General features: G+C 33.9%; 1 protein-coding gene across 1 annotated transcript; it reads left to right on the top strand.

Annotated features, from left to right (window-relative positions):
- Positions 1-1,887: 1,887 nt before the first annotated feature.
- LOC136979356 (nucleolar protein 16) lies at positions 1,888-17,302 on the top strand. Its single transcript, XM_067275299.1, has 5 exons — positions 1,888-2,013; positions 11,828-11,936; positions 12,030-12,114; positions 13,894-14,000; positions 17,130-17,302. The coding sequence occupies exons 1-5, from the start codon at positions 1,907-1,909 to the stop codon at positions 17,259-17,261; spliced, it is 540 nt and encodes a 179-aa protein (XP_067131400.1). The 5' UTR covers positions 1,888-1,906; the 3' UTR covers positions 17,262-17,302.
- Positions 17,303-18,957: the final 1,655 nt, after the last annotated feature.

Below are 18,957 nucleotides of genomic sequence, written 5' to 3'. Positions count from 1 at the left end.
GTCTTAACCAGTGATTAAAATGAATAGACGCCCACCACCGGCCGAGTGGATAAAACCAACGATCACTGGTAGTTAGTCACTGGTTGGTGCCTAGTCATGTGGAGCTTTTCGAGTTTTTTTTTCACGTTAGTAACACGTAAATAGGGGTCAGTTACCCGTAAGAATTCTCCCGGAAGGCATTCCCCCTCGGTAGATCGCCCGCGTGTAGCGTTGCCGTATACGAATAAACCAAACCTGAAAATAATGACAGTCATTACGTTGCTAGAGTAGGAACTTCTTAATCACTTTTTAATTAATTAAACTCGATATTTTTAGTACTTAAAATCAGGAATGTGTCCCTACGCTTCATCAACAAGTTTAGATTTCGTATTCGAGTTTTTCTTTACATTGACAAAAAAGTATAATTATATATTTTTTCTAAACCAAAAGCACGACGAATTGTTTCAAACGTATAAATTTTTATATACTTTTTACACCCTGTGGGCACTAAGAGGGCCTTTTTTTATCATTAGCGTCATTAAACCAATCAGCAAACCGAGTCCCACCAAGTTAAAAGTCGGTCTGATTATTGCTCCGAAAAGTTCACTCGCCTCTCCCTTCGATTGTTGCCAAAAATTAAAGGTCAAGCCATCGAAATGAAGGTCCATTCTCACCGATTACGATACTGTAAGTCCTTTTACCGATGTTGCTATGTTGTATAAAAAGACACGTGGCGTGTGTGCATCTACATCGATCGATGTAGATGCACACACGCCTCGTGTATTTAACTTAATGTTTCTACGTTCTATATTTATTACACTAAATATTCACTTTGTAAAATGCGAATTTTTCTTTTCAAATAATAACTCCACATTTCTTTCAGATTAAACCCTTTATATAATTCTTTTCTTAAAAAACAAAAGACTGTTGTTGTCACTTTCTCAAAATGGCCAAAAGATTAAGGTATCAGTCACCCACTCTGGAGACCCGGAAACTAATCCGGGAAAAATAAAGTCCGAATAAAACTGATAAAATGTAGTTTTAATAAATAAATATTAGTTTATTTGACTCCGCCCTGTCGACATTAACAAATAAGATTTTTTTATCGGGCGCATCGTGGTTTCGGCTAGGCCCACAGTGGGGGCGGGTGGTGAGGAACTGGCTCGACACATCCGAGACGAAAAACACTTGGCGAATTCGAATCCGAGACTTTTTCGGAAACGAATCCGAACGGATAGAAAAGCCTCAGGAAGTTTTCGAAAAGTGATCCGTTCGAATATGTCGGACCCCATTCCTCATCACCAGGTCGGCTTATTGTGGCTTGGCCGAGCTCATAATTGGTTTTGTAAGATAGGCCTTTTTAGTGTCCACAGGGCAAAAGAGTTGGACGGCCGGATGGCCGAGCGGTAAAGGTGGCAGCCTTCCGCTCTGGGGGACCCGGGATCGAATCCGAACGGGTCGAATAATCCCCTTTACAGCCTCTGGGGGACCCGGGATCGAATCCGAACGGGTCGAATAATCCCCAGGAATTTTTCGGGGGGTGGTCCGTTCGGATATGTCGGGCCCCGTCCCTCACCACCCGGTCGCCCCATTGTGGGCCTGGCCGAACCCATAATGGGCCTACTAAAAGAGGCCCTCTTAGTGACCACAGGGCGGAAAGAGTTTAAAAAAAAAGGGCAAAAGAGTTAATAAAAAGCAAACAACTTCAATTTAGACGAATTTAATTTCGATAATGTAAATATTAATAATTTGTAGAATTTTTAAATTTTATTACAAATTTCGAAATCAAGTTATAACACAATATAATAAAATTGGTAGTAAATTTCAAAAACTTAATTTAATTATTCTTAAACGTGACAAAAATGAGATGGCGCCAGAGTAGGATCGACAGTTTGCACGTCGTGGCACGTCGTGGTCGCCGGTAAACATGGGGAAAGCACGTGGTGTTTCGCGACGTCGCAGGAAAAAGTACAATTATAATGTTAATAAGAAACGACTTCATAAGAAGTTACTAAAATTGCCAGATATCGAATGGTAAGTCTGCATAGAATTTGATTTCGTATAAACGAGTAATTATGAAGCGTAACGTGGAAACACGAATAAACGCATTCCTTTAAATACAAATGAATTCGTTTATGTAACTTCCTGGAAGGAGATGGTCCTATCAATTCAAGTACATGCCTGATGTTACAATAAAGAAAAACAATTCATATAATAAATGTTAAATACAAATTGCAAACTCTAAATAATAATAAGTGAAACAAACATATGTACATAATTGTAGATTACAGAAAACAGCATACAGCAGCTGGCTGTGTGTACTGTAGCTGTACAAAATGGTAAATGGTAAATGTCTTCACTAATTGTCAGAAGTTTACATTACAGTCCTAAGTTGCAACGGTAGTCAAATGATTGGCTGCGTTTGGCAGACTTTACAGTTGTAACTGATCGAATTGTTAGCTGTACATAGCAATTTGGATCTGCTGAACAATGAATGATGTATGCGATGGAAGTGTTGCTTACAAGATAAGAGAGGCTATCGCATTTCGAGAATGTGCAGGGGAACAAAACGGTTTCTCACGGTGGCCGGCAGGGGCACTACTACACTTCTAAGCTCGAGCATTGCAACATGTAGAAAAAGCTTCTTAGTGCCTCGTATATATTGTTGCTGACAAGTAACGCTCGTATATGTTTGTTCTGATTTATATGAGAGAAAATGTGCATGGGATTACATGCTAAATGCATAAACGATGTGAAATGTGCACATGATTCAGAATACACTCCTAGCAACCAAGAACTATATACTACATAATTAATATAGTCCCAATATTGTTTTATAAAGTAACTTTCTCAAGGGAGTAATATTTCCTTTCACTTGTGTTCTCCATAAACAAGTGCATTACAAATGCATTTAGTATTTGCAATGCACTCGTTTGTGGAAGGAAACATTATGCCCTTGAGAAAGTTACTTTATAAAACAATATTGTACCTGTCATCTGGTGCTCCCGTTTTTTATACTTAATCTCTGTAAAGTGAAATGTCTTGTCTACAAGGACTATATTATGTAGTATATGGTCCTTGGTTGCTAGGAGCGTATTCCGAATCACCTAACGCAATCGGTGTAAATACACCATGGTTGGAAAGTGAATAGGGGCGTGGTATTTTGTCTTTTTATTTCAATTTTGCTGAATTAAAAAATATAAGTGAAACAGAAGGCACAGAGTTAATTTATTACAAACAAATAGATGATATCACGTATATTGACTTATCCTTGACATTCGTTCTTCATTAATAAGTTCAGGATATAAATTTTAAAGATTATTCCTTCATTCCTTCCATAAAGCAGCTTATTTAAATCATTTTGTTAAAGAAGCGATTTCTCATACTCAGAATAATTTAAGAGGATATGTATAAACAGGATATATCCTCCTTTCACCTGGTTTATTTATTTACATTTTTAAAATATTATTTTAAGAATCATATGATATATTATCATAATATTATGACATGATTAAATTGAAAAAACAGAAGGCATAGCACTAATTAGTTTTAAATGACAAATGCTCTCTTATAAATGATTGATTGATAAAATCATATTTTGTATCTTATTTTAATATTGCTGACATAAAGATAGAAAAGAGGAGTATTTTAAACATGCTTTTGTGTATTGATTTGAAAGAAGCATTGCCTATGATTCTATTATCTAATCTTTCAAAAAACAAAATTCATAAATTTCTTTAACTGTATCATATTTTTGTTTTATATTTATATTTTTTATAAATTTATAAAATTTTCAAGTGTCTTACATTTGATTTTAAATAGAAAAAAAAATCTTATCCAGGGAATACTGCCTTAGCTGGCATGCGTCTTTCTTTCAGGGTAGTTAAGATGCCACCTAGCAACAAAATTTAGCAACACTAAACGGCCTTCTTTTCGAAGCGAAAAGTTCAAAATGCAATAGCCATTCTTATCTCTTAAGCAACGGTTGGAAGGGGAAGTTGGTGGCACTAGAAGTAGCTTCTGCTTTCACGTGTTCAAACTTTAATCGATATTTACAGATGGAGTTAGCAATTGCATTTGCATTGGACAATATCAATTGGAATATATATACATCGTATCAAAATTTTAGAGACATATATAGTGATCCTTAACATCTCACTTAATATCCAAAATCTTGTTTCTGTAGAATTAATTAAATTCATAAAATTGCAATTAGGGGCCGTCCATAAATTACGTAAGATATTTTGGGGTGGGTGGGGGTCAAGGATTTCTTACAATTTGTTACTCAGGGATAGGGGGTAATAGATCTCGTCTTACATAATATTCTTATTTTTATTTTTTGATGTCGTTGAGTGGTGGTGGAGTTTTGAATTTGACTTTAATTTGGCGGTTTCTATTAAGAATGCTCGTTGTACTAATGACATCAAGTGTGACGTGATAGAATAATAACGCTAGCAGACACATTTTTTTATCATGGGAGAAAGGCCATGTAGTTGTTTCTATCTCTTTTTCTCTTTCTTTTTTTTTTTTAATAAGAGCACCACTCCTATGGGTGGTAAGAGCACCACTCCAACACTAAGTATACATGAACCGAAATACATGATACGAAGTAAACATAAAATTAGTATTCGGTTTTTAGTGAAAACTAAAATGTAAAACTAGAAATTATAAATTATAAATAATCTTATCTTCCATATTTTTTGAACATAATTGTAAAAAGCATCAAACAGTGGCTTCTGAATAAGCTTATCAAGTGGATATGGCCACCTAAAACCAAGCATAAAGATTTCTAATTTCAGAATAAGTATCTTGATCATAAATTGGACAATAATAGATCACATGGTCGACAGTGTCTAGGTTTTCTGGAGAGCAAAAGCAAGAGGCAATTTCTGCCTGGTTATACATGCTCAATAAGTAGTTGAGCAGTAGCAAATGTTTAATCTCTAAGTGGTGATGAGAACCTGCATTCAACACTAGGAAAATAAAGTTTTGTTATTCTACCAGTTTTACTGCTCAACTATTATTGATTCCACTTTTGCATAGTGTTGTCATAAATATAATTTTTAAGGCTGCTGCGTGAGAGAGGGATGTGAATGTAGTCCAAGTCAGTGTCATTTGCAGCTGACTTAGCCTCAAAGTTGGCTTTTTCATTTCCTAGTATGTCAGTGTGGCCACGAACAAACACAAAAGTTATCTTGTTTACAAGATTTTTAATATGGTGCTGATATATGTGATTTTATTGCTATTGTAATTAGGATTTAATAGAGCTTTCAGGACAGACTAAGAATCACTGTAAATGTTGATAGACAGAGTTTTGTTTGGTAGTGAAGTGGCCCACTGAACAGCTTGGTAGACAGCATCTTCCAGCTTGATATGTGGAGGTATCTGTACCTTCTAACATATTTTGAGCAAAATATGTCAGTTTGGAGGAAGATACAGATTCTTGAGCCAACATAAAGGGTGCTTTTGACCCATCTGTGTTGATATTAATGTCAATTGTAACGATGGTGGATTTCACACCGATCACTGAATAGGCAAGAGATGAGAAAATTAACATTCAGGCGTTAAACTATGTATGAATATCGCTATAATTACTAGCGCTTTCAACGAAACTATATTCGTCTTTGTCAGGTAGATAATAACGGTTAAAATCCTTTTTCGAACCAAAAAATTTTTTGAAATGAACAAACCGCTTTAGAACTTTGGAACAAGACCAATGATGGAACTGGGTGAGAAGAAATTTAAACATGCGCACATGGTGACGTAGCGCATGCACTATAAAATACTGAGACGTGGAGCTAGAGGCGGTACCTTAATCTGTTATACAAGTTGACCCACATAACAGGCAAATCAAGCGTGGGTGTGTTGCACGGATTTAGTGCAGTGGTAAGAAAGGCCTCCCAAATAAACATGATGCTTTTGTTATTACAATGGCTGAGCATCATCACCTGGACCCACAGTGGGGTGTATAGGTGCTGTAACACCATTCTTGCTAGCTCGGCCTTACCTTTGCCTGCCCTGATGGAAAGTTGGTATTCGGAAATATGACCGTGCATTCTCCAAAGGAATGCATGGTAGTCCTTCCCGCATTACCATTCTGTGGCCGAGTCACCATCCATATTTGCCCTGTTTTTAGGCAACCCGCGCTTTTTCTACCAGTCTCTTCGCGACCAAATCTTAGGAGGCTACTGTGCAATGACAGGGAAGCTACCTCCGTACTAGAGAGGTCTGGAGTTTACTCTATCCCAATGGAAAATACTACATCTGGTATCACACCCACTATGTTGGTGCGACAACTAGAATGTTTGCTTGTCGTCTGTCCATGCAGACATTACTGCATGGTTATCCATGGAGGAAGCAGATGACACCAAATGTACAGTATGGGGGTAACCTCGTTTACAGGGTGATGATCAGAGATAGGGTAATTGCAATTTGGTAGCGTTTGAACAGCCGTAGATAGGACTAGAGACTGTTGTTGAGCCTTGATGTTTGTAGTTCTGATATAGTAGTTCAGAACCTTTTCTAAGATACATAGTGGCAAAGGAAGGAGCTCAGCTAGAATCAGAGAGGCATTAGTACAAACAGTTCTGCAGCACTTTGAAATTCTGATCGCAAACTGTCTTTGTAGAGAGAGTAATTTACTTGCTACTGAATTTTTACTAGTTACATGACTCCAGCTATGGGTTGCGTAAAGTAGCATTGGTTGTGTTGTCCCATTATATAGAGTTTTATAAGCTTTACGATTTAGTCCCCTGGTGCACGTAGCACATTTTAGCAGCGTGTAGTTTATTTTCTTGGTCTTAGCCAAGATGTAAGCAATATGGCAACAGAATGTGGTTTCTATTATCTCTTGTTTTATTTTGTATGAAGTTTCTGTTTACACAGGCACTAGCTGGTCGATTCGTCAATGTTTTTTGCATCGTTTTGTGAAAATTAAAATTAATATAAAAATGAATATTATGATGTTGATTAATGATGATAATAATAAAAAGATTGTTAATAATTAAAAAATAAAGTTCTTAAAGTAAATTGTTTATTCGAATTCATTAAATTTTTATATTTTTAAATTTGTTCACATAGTCTTTTATAAATAATAGTACATATTAATTAACAAATTAATAATTATATATTTTGGACCTAAAGTTTTTAGGGTTTCATTAAAAAACTTTATTTTTGTTAAAATATTTCTATAAAATTATGCCTAAATATTACGTGAGATAGGGAAGGGGAGGGGGGATCAAAGAAAATATTACGGCTTCTTACACAGGGGTGGGTGGGGGTCCAGAATGGCTAAAATTGCCCTTACATAATTTATGGATGGCCCCTTATTAATACCCAGCTCTAATAACATTATTTATTGGTCATGATTTATACCTATTCTATTTTAGCGGTGTGGCTAAAATCCGTCGGTGTGTTTCGGTAGAACTGATTCGAGTTTGGTCCTACTTTGGATGACGATCACTTCAATCCTGGCCGTGAGTCCTGAGTCCTTTATTTGTCCGTGAAGATTAACGGAGACACTGATTCTGGCGAAATATCTTACTTTATTTGTCGCGTTTGCTAGATGTATACAGTAGTACTATTTACTATTAGGAGGTATTTACAGTAGGTTAGATTGGCATGGAACAAAAGGAAGGCATCTCTCCTTGACAGTGTCCAAGAGCAAAGTTTGATCAGCGTGCCAAAATCGTGGTGGCGCCCTCTGCCCTACACTATCATTAAGATGAAAAATTTGAATTAATTAAAGTTCTAATAATAATGTTGTATCTGTAGTACTTTATTTGAAGATTTTAAATTTATTTTCCTTTTAATTTGTAAAATAAAACACATTTATTCAAAACTCTGACGTTGCTTCAAATATTGCATCAACAAGTTTGAAGGTGATTGCACACATTTTTATCAGGTGGCATACACGTGTAATGTTGTTTAGTGATGAAAACTAAGGGAAGTATTATACGAATGAACAAATATGGCAATAATTTTGATAAATATTTTTTTGTATTCAAGGACTAATTCACTGGTTGGAAATTTGAGTGACATTCCTGTTTGTGAACCCGAGTGTTTTCAGTATTTTTCTTGAAACTTGTTCTAACGAGCAATTAAAATGAATTGATGCCCACCACAGGCCAGTGGTGGGCATCATTTCATTTAAATCCCTCCTAAATGCATTAAAAACGATTCCACCAACATCAATTGAATTGGAAAGGGCATTCTCGGTAGCAAGGCTTTTCATTACTAAAATAAGAACCAGATTGAATGATCGGAGTATTGATTATCTTTGCTTTTAAAAATCTTATTATAAAAATTTGCAATAATATTTTGTTTTATGTTTTATTTAAAAAATGAAAATTACCTTCTATGTTAGAAGTTTCATCTTAGTTTATGTTTTTTCTTTAAATTTTTAACTCAATTCAAAGGGCATTTGTTTTTTGTAAACTGTTTCCAACAAACTTTAAATTTTTTCTATTTGTGAAAATTTCTATGTAGGCTAATTCAAAAGTAATTTTTAATACATATTTTACTCATCATCATCAATATTATTATTTTGGAGATTGCAGGACATATTAAATTACTTAAAAATTGAAAAATAAGTATATCATTTGATTTCGAAATTTATTTTATATCTTAAAAATATTTAATTGTATCCCAGGATGCCGGGATACAGCAATGGGTAAGATTCGAGCTCTGAATGAGGTTTCACACCAGGTGTCGACTCTTTATGAGCTATTCGTCTTCAAATGTCAGTTTTTAACTTGTATCAGTCTTCCGCCTTTTCTACATGCTTCGCATGTAGACGAGTGCCTCGGTGCTCGCTATCGCCTACACTGAGGCTCTCTGGTGGAGACAAGCTTCTACATCCCCATAAAACTATATAACATCAAGTACTCTATGAACGGTCAAGTTGGCTATTCAAAGCTGGCACAGTTGCATGGGATAAATTGTTAAATTCAATAGTCTATCATGATAGTCTTCTGGTGTCCCATTAACTGAAAAGAACCATTGTAACCGAGCAAAGGTGTTTCGGTCGGTAGCGGTTACGTAGTTGCAACTTCTGAATGACGGGTGACATATGCATTGGACGACCGTCTTTGGTTGATTTCAGCAAGCAATAGGTAGTGTAGATGAAAGACGCTACCAAATGTGACGTGAAAATGCCAAACACATTCCGAAACGGTGCTACCGTGGAGGGCGTTCGGCAGAAAAATACTCGACGGCTCCGGAACTGTCAAGTCTGCTGAATGCAGCTAATGATAATGCCAAAGTAAGCATACAGCCATTGTATCTTTTATTTTCACCGGAAACAACTGACATCATTATCATCATCAAGATTAGTTAGACATTCGATTTTTTTAATAATTTTATCCACTTTAATAACTTTCTCATATCTAATAGTTTCATTTACAGCAAAATTAATAATCCAAAATAGTATGAGTTTTTAAAACATGCAATTTTGCAGTATCTTTTGTAAAGATAATGTTTCATTTTTCATATCAATTTTGTATTATAAAGAAATATTATTTACAGTTGAATCATTTATAAAAGGATCTTTGTTTTCACTTGACTCAATTAAATCTGGAATATTTATATCTCTCTTGTTATATAACAGACATGGGCAAATGCGGCTCTTGCCGAAAGTGTTAATTTCTGTTTTTTATTATTATTTTTACAATTTTATTTTCATAATTTTGTGAAAATATGTTTATTAAAAAATTCAATATTTGTTTTATATTATATTTATATTATATAATAAAATCGCACGCCTTACCATACTATCCGCCACGACAGTACAGAACTGCAGCTCCCATGCATTTTGCGAAACCTACATTCCGGTTCCTACTGAACTCTTGCTTGTCCACCCCTGTTATATAACATCCATCCTTTATTAAAATAATTCTTATGGTAATAGCCCAAATGTCTATCAATTAATCTTGTCTACCTATTGTTTCTATGTAGCTCTTATATGACTCCAAATTTTCTTGAAGAGTTCTTACCATATTCTCTTCAATATCACAGTTGTCTGGGTTTTGTTCCACTGAGTTTTCACTTAAATATTTCACTTAAAGCTATAAATTTTATTATTATTACTTAAAACTAATTTTAATATTTAAATCCTGTTTCAAAATAACAGAATTTACAATATTAAAATTATGGTTAAAATGGCAATCTATAGAGTATATATTTCTTATATTATGGTAATTTAATTATACACTATTACCTAAAGTAGAAGTTACGTTTGGATACTTTATGTATAGGAGTCTCTATACACAAGGTAACTAAAAGTGAAGTAACTTCTAGCTATGTAATGTATATTATTATCTAGGATTGAAGTTTTGTATGAAATTTCAGCCAATTTTTGGATTTAAAGAAAAATTTTTACTATTTTACATTATAGGATAATTTAAGATTGATTACACTAGGAGGATATAGAATGTAATTCAAATAAAAAACAAAATTACTGTATATGCATTTATGCCTAATCTTTAACATTTTGATTCGACAGATCTACGAACATTGTAATTTAAATAAAATACTCACCAAGTAATTATAAGTGGTTTAAGTTATCCTATTGGTTTACAGTGACATGCACCGGTAAAAGGCTTTTAGATACGTGAAACTGTAAGTTATCCTACATTGAAACATCAGTCCTTTGCATATGTAAAAGTTTAAAATATCTGTAAGATGTCTCTCTGTTTGAATAAAACACAATTTAAACATGGTGGTAGTTTATTGCCTCTAAAGGTTTCATGACGTCATTTCCAGTCACGTGACTCCACACCCAAAAGGGAATGCCAAATTTTCACGAGCGCAGTCTCTGGGTTTTCAGAAAGGCTTTGCGGCCAAAAAAATTGTGTTCGTCTGCATTTGTGTGTCCTCTCTTCTCTTGCTGCTACTGCCATTTCCCGTTTTAATATTGCTTCTACACCCTTTCTTCTATATTCACATTTTATAGAGTTATCATCTGTTACCTGTAATTACAAATTTTATTAATATCACATCAATTACCCAAGCCAGGATATGAGAAAGAAGTGGACTGTTGATGCCCAGGTCCTTGGTGGCAACAGTCCACTTGTTTCGCTATTTCTCCAAGAGGCAGCCTGGTGGAACCATTTTGGAACTTATATTTCAGGCATACAAACACAAGAAAGCTACTGCACATATCAGTTCACCCACACTTCTCTCCTTTGGGCAAAGATGCAGCATGCCCCGTGTACCCATTAAGGCTCGAGATGTCAGTCACGTGGCCGTGGCTCTTCCTCCCAAGGTTATATAAGCCATGCGATTGGCCGCCTGCCCTTCCAGTGAATGTTTATAAAAAAAATGTAAACACTCACTTTAAGGGCAGTAGGCTGACTGTATGACTTTTTTTTGTTTATAAAAAACAAAAATCCAAAACAAAAGAAGGAAAAAAAATTAAGAGAAATATACTTTATGCACGTGATCCAACAGCATCTCTCATTTTGGATCTCACTGACATTTTTCAAAATATAACATCATATGATTTTATTCACTACTCTCCACCAAAGAGGCCATGTAGAAATTTTGTAATCCCTCGGAGCTTGTGTCTCATATGGACTTGACCGGTTTTGAACTGCCACACCCTCATTGCAGAGATAAGCATTAATTGAGTTTTACGTGTAAAGGAATATCATATGCAGATTTCAAAGTTTTGAGTCGTAGAGCATGCCTTTTCTTGTCGGAACTCTCTGAACAATCATTTAGATTATTCAGTTATAATGCATGTCACATTAAAAAATTATCGTAAAAGCCGTTCAGAAAAATTAATTTCGCCGTCGTGGAATATTTATTCTGCAAAAAAACCTGTTTTAATTGATAACTTGTTTTTTAGTTCACAAATAAGAAGAGCCTGGGATAATAAAAAGAGCATTTTGAATAATATGCAAGAAATGGGCTTATCTGCCGATCCTAATAAAACTTTAAAAGTACCTTCTGCAAAAGTAAGTGTGTGATTATATACATAAAATATAAACGAATATAGTTATTTGTATTTACAATGGATTATTTATTTTCAATTGTTTGTTTATAATAAGGAGTTGTTAGAACCAATGGAGTTAGACAACGTAAAGAAACAAAAGAAAAGAACTACGAAACCTCCAAAATTATTTGTCGCAAAAGGTAATTAAATGAATTTTATCTTTTTAATTTATTCTTACAATTTAGACGTGTTTAATCATTCAATTTATAATATAATTACTGATTTATTTGACAGGTAGTAATAATAAATCTCTACAACAAACCAGTCTTTAAATGTGCTTCAAAATTCTGTGTTTAGTTTTACAAATATTTCAAAATCTTTACAATAATTAATTTTGCGGATAAAATTTTTCTAAATTTGATTCTATGTCGAGATATCGGATATGAGACTGAATATGAAGAGACTACGACTTTAACTATCACTATTTCTATCGGACAGTTGACATTATACGGTGTGTTTCGTAACTATCTTACACTTTTTCTTATAGGGATTAAAGAGACTGTGTGGTTCGAAATGAATTTGTCGTAAACAACAACACACAACACCAAGATATAGTCACAACGTATCCTATGAACCAATGACCGCTGTGCAAAGAAAACCATTTAATGCCTGAGGAAGAACTCTGGGGAGTTTAAAAACATTCTGAGAATTTGAATCAAACAACTATTTGTACATAACTTTCTGGACCTAACTGATTAACATTACAAACATTATTTAACAAGGCAACAGACACTTTTAAATTACCAGTATTTGAGTTACATACAAAAATTATAACAAACATGAAATAACAACATCTGTGCATAAACTAAGAAACAAAATACAAATAAAACTAAACTAAAAGGCAAATAAGGTAACAACAGCCAAAAGTGGTAAAAACATAAAAATAAATACAAAGTAACAGTAAATAAAAATGTAAAGCTAATTAAGTAGCATGCATAGACATGTAAGTGTTAAAACGCAACTTGAAATGTCGCTCTGACCAACAGAAGTTTGTACAACATAAATAGCCGACTTGGGGAGAAGGTTAACCTGGAATTTTCGGGACGGGTTTGTCACTGTAGGGATGAAATAAACCTTATCCAAGAATTTAGTTCATTTCCTTTTTCTGTTTATGATTGGAAGTTTGGCAGTGGCTATGGTCAACTCTCCCACCATACTAAATTGCAAATATCTTGTATTTTTTCCTCTCTTTCTTTCTTTTGTATTGGAATCTTGGTGTCCTTCAATTGAGGAACACTTTTTTTTTTTTGTGCCAATTTGTTCTGCTGGGGCTGTACATAATTTTCTTTCTTTGAGATTGTCTTTAAGCTCTGACTCTAATCTTAAATGCACGATACGTGTTGCCTGTCAAGTACTCTGTTCTGTCATATATTTTACTTGGGGAATATATGGTACTTTGTCGCTCTTTTTCTATCAGTTCTTTTTTATTTTTAATCATGTCGTGTATCATTGGCTGTCTTACTCTCACACTTGTACATTCTACATTGCTTTTGCCTAGATGTTTCAAAAGTTAGAAATACTTCTATAATCATCCTATTCCCTTTTCATTCATAAATAACATTCAAACCTGTTAAAAATTACAAATTTTCATCGAAAACCACTTGAAAATTTTCTATATTTAACATCTAGACACCTCTGATGATGAGATGTGAGGCTTGAAAGTACTTGTAACTTTATTTATTATTAGCTGATGTAGCAAATTAAGGATAGGAATTGATCAATATAACTTATCTTTATAACTTTCAATGAATAATTAACCGTAGGAAGTTTATCATAAAAGTAATAAAAAGCTATCTTATAGCTTTCAATCTGATGTTTTCTAGATAATAAATTGTTGAAAATGTTATCAAAGTATTTTATTATATATTTTTCATTAAAGATGTATGAAAATATTTGATACGTAATATTTATTTTTCCAGAATTGGAAAATGAAGCAAAAATGCCACAGCCAAATAAATTTCGTCTACCTAATGAAATTGTGAAATATTGCATATATATGTTGGAAAAATACGGAGAGGATTACAAGGTAATGATGTAACTAATTTCTAACCGTAATTAATGGTATGTACTGTACAAGGACAGGGTAAGTTCTTGGCCTGACCTACTTAATAAGAAATACAATACAATAAGAAATAGTATATTAGGTGGAAATGCATGATGCAACACAACAATAAATCTTTGACGGTATCTTACGGTTGCACTGTTTTGTGGAAAGTTATAAAGAAAAAATGACATAGAGCAATATCTGATTTGAGAAAACAGAGTTTTGAATCATCAGTAAATTCCCATTTCTTGAGGGAATGTCACCACGAGGATATGATGAAAACATTGGAAGTTGTTATCCCAGTTATTTCAATGTAGAATGTGGGTAAGCAATTTTCATTGAGGTGACTTTGGCATTTAAGATGCGGTCTGGCCAGGGAGGCCGGTTTTCATCTATGTGCCAGAAACCATCAAGGCCGTGCACCAGCTGATTCTTGAAGACAGCCAAATTTTATTGGAATATGTAGCTGGATGTCAGTAGATGTCCATAGATTAGGTTGGACACATCCCAAGAACGGGAGAATGTACTCAACTCGCAAAAACGTGAGAAGTTGAAACATCAAAGCTTGTTTGGCTTTTTGAGATTTCATAGAGTGATTGGTGGCAATGGATGAAACCTTGCACTTGTATGAACTGGAAACAAAGCAGCAGTCCATTGAGGCATGAGCATTATTCATGATCAAAGAAATTTCACACACATCAATCTCTCGAGAAAATTCTGGTGTCGATTTTCTTCAATAGTTGAATTATTAGTTTTATTGATTATTTTGCTAAAGGCCAGATTATCAGTATCGATTATTATACATTATTACTGATGCAGCTGATAGGAAAACTGAAGGAAAAATGTCCTAGTCAAGGGTATTCTTATTTTGCATGATAACATTCCTGCACACACTATCCAGAAAACAGTATCTAAACTGACTCAACTGGAGTTATTAAAGTTTAACATCCATTCTGTTTCATATCAGGGTGAATGTTAAACCTTAAACCTGTTGATTCAGCATTTGCATTTGATTTAAATTACAGAAAATGGCATCATATCAACAGTTCTTAATTTTCCATACCCTTATTACAATTAATATTATTTTCATTTGTTGTTATTTCTGCATCATCATCATCCATTCTTGCTGATATCCAGAGGGTGTACAGGTCAAAATGGTAAAAAATCAAACTTTTATACTATCATTCACTACTTTTCTCCAAACTTTCCTATTGACAGAGAAGTTTTTAGGCTGGAGTAAAGTTAAATTCTTTTTCTGTAAGATCTGCTTAGCACTATCAATCCATCTTTATCGAGAACATCTCTTTGGTTTTTTTCTAAATCGCCAAACTGCCTCAGATTAGCCTCATTTACTCTTGACTGAATATTAGTTTCCTTGAGGTTTTCTCTTATGTCTTTATTTTTAATATGAATTTGCCACTCTATCCATCCATTAACACCACTAATTTTTCTAAAAACTCTCATTTCTATCGTTTCTAATTTTTTGTCAATTCTCTCAATTCTTACAGTATACCCCCCATAACACGGTAGATACATTTTGTGTTACACGAATCCGTGTTGTACGCATTACTTAGATTTTACAAATACACGAATCATTCACAGCTGAAAGCAATTAACTTACTTATTATATTTAAAATAACTTTCTTTAGTAATCAGGCTTGAGGCACTACATGACAACAATTATTATGGCCGTCGAATAATAGGTTCGCTGCTCATCCACTATTGGTCCAGATTCGACCAATCTCGTCGAGACACGAGTTGGCCATGACGATCTGTCTCGTTTTTTTACCGTGTTATACAAGCCTCTTTTAGCGCGTTATATGAACACGGTTACAAATTTTCTGCCGTGTTATACGAATTTGTCTTATATGAACCCGTGTTATAGGGGGTCTACTGTATTAAATTATCCATGAAAATTATAAATAATAAAGGGAACAATGTACACCCTTGCCTCACTCCTAGTTTTACTTGGAATCAGTCACCTATTTGTCCTTCTATCCTTACAGCTTATTTACAGTTCTTATACAAGCTTTGGATTCCCCTTAGTAGAGTATCGTTATATGCCATGTTTCTCAAGAAGTTCGAAAAGTAATCCTTTAGGCACTCTACCAAATGCTTTCTCCAGGTCACCTTATTCCAAGTATAACTTCTTGTTATATTCCCATGTTTCCTCTGTCAATTGTATTAGTGTAAATATTTGATCTGACATCCTCTGTTTGGTTTAAAGCCTGTCTGTTCTTCTCCTAGATCGCTTTTAATTATATGCCTGACTGTTTTTTCTAAAATGCTGGCATAAATTTTAGCTGGTACACTGAGGAGTTGAGGTTCCTCTATAATTACTATATTCTGTTTTACTTCCTTTTTTATGAATTGGTTCAATTAAATCTTTTCCCCGATCCTCTGAAACCTTCCCTTCAGACTTTGTTTCACGTTTTAATGTTTTTCAAGAAACGTGTTAACATTTAAGCTTTCTGGAAGCTATCCAGATTTGTCTTCCTAGTTACCTCTCACGTAGTAATTTGTGTAAAGGGGTAAGATTCTTCCTCTAACGCAAAGCTCATTTCTACGATAGTTTGAATACTCTTTGAACATCATAAGGCATGAGTCAAGATTATTAAAGCATCTTTAGACATATTTATGTTGACAACTTGGCAGAAGTTAATTACATTTTAACAGCAGTGCTATTTGTATTACGGATACCGGATCCTCCATACGTGTTGTATGACCGAGGGTGCAGCTTCTTTTACTCTTCATTCATGCGTTGCCTTGGCATTTTAATTTTATGGTAGCAAATAGACATTTTATATTATAAATTTGATTCTCAGTTCCTGCAATTTGTTCAAACAAGAAATTGTTTATTACAGCTGGATATGGATCAAAAGAATCAAAATGGTTTTAGCTCTTATGCTCATGAATTAATATTGAAATATAAAGAATTTAACAGAAACAAAATGAAAATGTAGTAAAGATGATATGAATTTATATATAGTATATGTTAAGAGTTTTATAGCTTAAATCCTTCCAAAAAATTATAGTTTTAAAATGTAATATTAAAATCAACTTTACATTTATTGTGTATTTATAACGTAATCGATTTAATGTGTATTGCAGGCAATGGCCCGCGATCCGAAGAATTACCAACAAGATACTCCTGCCCAAATAAGAAGAAAGATCCAAAAATTTCAAAGTATTCCCGAACAGTGGAATAAATATTTAAGGAAAAACGAAGGTTCTGAGATATAAAAATTTTTTGGTGTATTAAATAGAAATTTTATTTCATAAAACATTTATTTTTATTTCTAAGCTTCAATGCCATTATGAGGCCACAACTCCTTAAACTGTAATTATATTGACTTTCCCACTATAGTCGAGGTAGGTTGGACATAATAGACAGGTGTCGTTTATTATTTCGGATCTAATTTTTATATTTGATTGCATAAAAGTGTCTTACGTTTATATATTTTGCCTATCTTTTGTGCATTTATAACGATAAGAATCACAATGTTTGTGGAACCAGTTTGTTTCGAAATAATTATTTGGAAATATGAACCGGTCCTTCAAATGTTTAATTGGAACATTTAAACAATGGAGTATAACAATAATTCATGCGGTTTAGGCTCCGTTTCCACTTTTTACGACAAAGTTTCCCTGCAGGTTAGAGGATTTCTAATGGGTAGCCCTTTATTGAGTGTCTGTCTGTCTCCAGACTCTTAAGATTGTCATCCAAGCAATTGAGACGTTAAGGGACAAAGTTTTAATTTTTAGAGTACAAAGTTTAAACAATTTAGGGCAACTTAATCTAGAATACAACAAACCAGAAACAATTTGGGGGAATAAGTATAACATTCAATATTAAAAATGTGCAGTTTTTCAATCCATGAACTAAGTTAACTAAAATTAGTATTATGAAGCAGTCATCTCTTGCTTATACAAGATGTTGCTATTTTCAGTTTCATGAGGTGGTCTAACAATGTGGCCCTTCATTGCCAAACTTTACAATTAATTATAATCATGTTCTCTAAGATACCAAAAAAAGGTAAGCAGATTAGGTAAATCAGGTAAAAGGTAATCACCTTAACACAATACAAAATGAGGTCAGATTAGCATTCAAATTAAATTAAGAATTTTAATTTGCCAAAAAATGAATATAAATTAATTTATGTTGGATAAAACAAAAACACGTGAAATTTATAATTTTTAAATCCATTTATTTATCTTTAATTTGTTAATTAAGATAAATTACATTTCCGAAAATGTCACAGACATTTATTTATTTGGTTTATTTCAGTATACATTATCCGAAAAGTGTGAAACGACATTGAGTAGTAATAATAGTAGGAAGACTGCCAGTGGTGGCATTGATGAGGGTGATTAAATTTGTTGCATTGGGTGTAATTACAAAATTATTAAGTTGGGAGATTATACTATTTCTGTTGTTACAATCACGCTGTTTGTAAAGTTCATTTTGAATGCATGTGAAGAAAGTGTCCAGTCTACAGCAGATATTTAAATAGTAATAGAAACCTTCACAATTACAATCTCCAAAGATTAGACGTAGTGTAGATCGTATGGTGCAATTCAGAAGGACTGCTACAATTCGTCTATTACTCAGGTCACAGGTAAGATTTGCCAGCTGTGTGATATTCGATATACACTGTAGATTGGGGCAAGTAGTGTTGGTACTCATTTCTAAGTCATTTACAAACTGATTCACGCATTGAATTATACTTCCAAAATTCTAGAAATAAATAACAAATATCAATTATTAAAGCATGGAAAAAATTTTGTATTTTGCACCCGTGTCCAAAAAATAAAACTACAATTTACAAATAGGAGTGTGGGTACAGCTTATAGAACGATTCTTGTCAGTTAGAGCAGTGGTTCCCAACCTTTTTTTAATCGCGACCCTTTTTTAGTTTTTTAAAAATGTTTGCGACCC

The sequence above is a fragment of the Centruroides vittatus genome, unplaced genomic scaffold (assembly GCF_030686945.1).
Source record: "Centruroides vittatus isolate TY-2023 unplaced genomic scaffold, ASM3068694v2 contig_620, whole genome shotgun sequence".
NCBI lineage: Eukaryota > Metazoa > Arthropoda > Arachnida > Scorpiones > Buthidae > Centruroides > Centruroides vittatus.
This window is presented reverse-complemented; position numbering and strand designations above follow the sequence as displayed.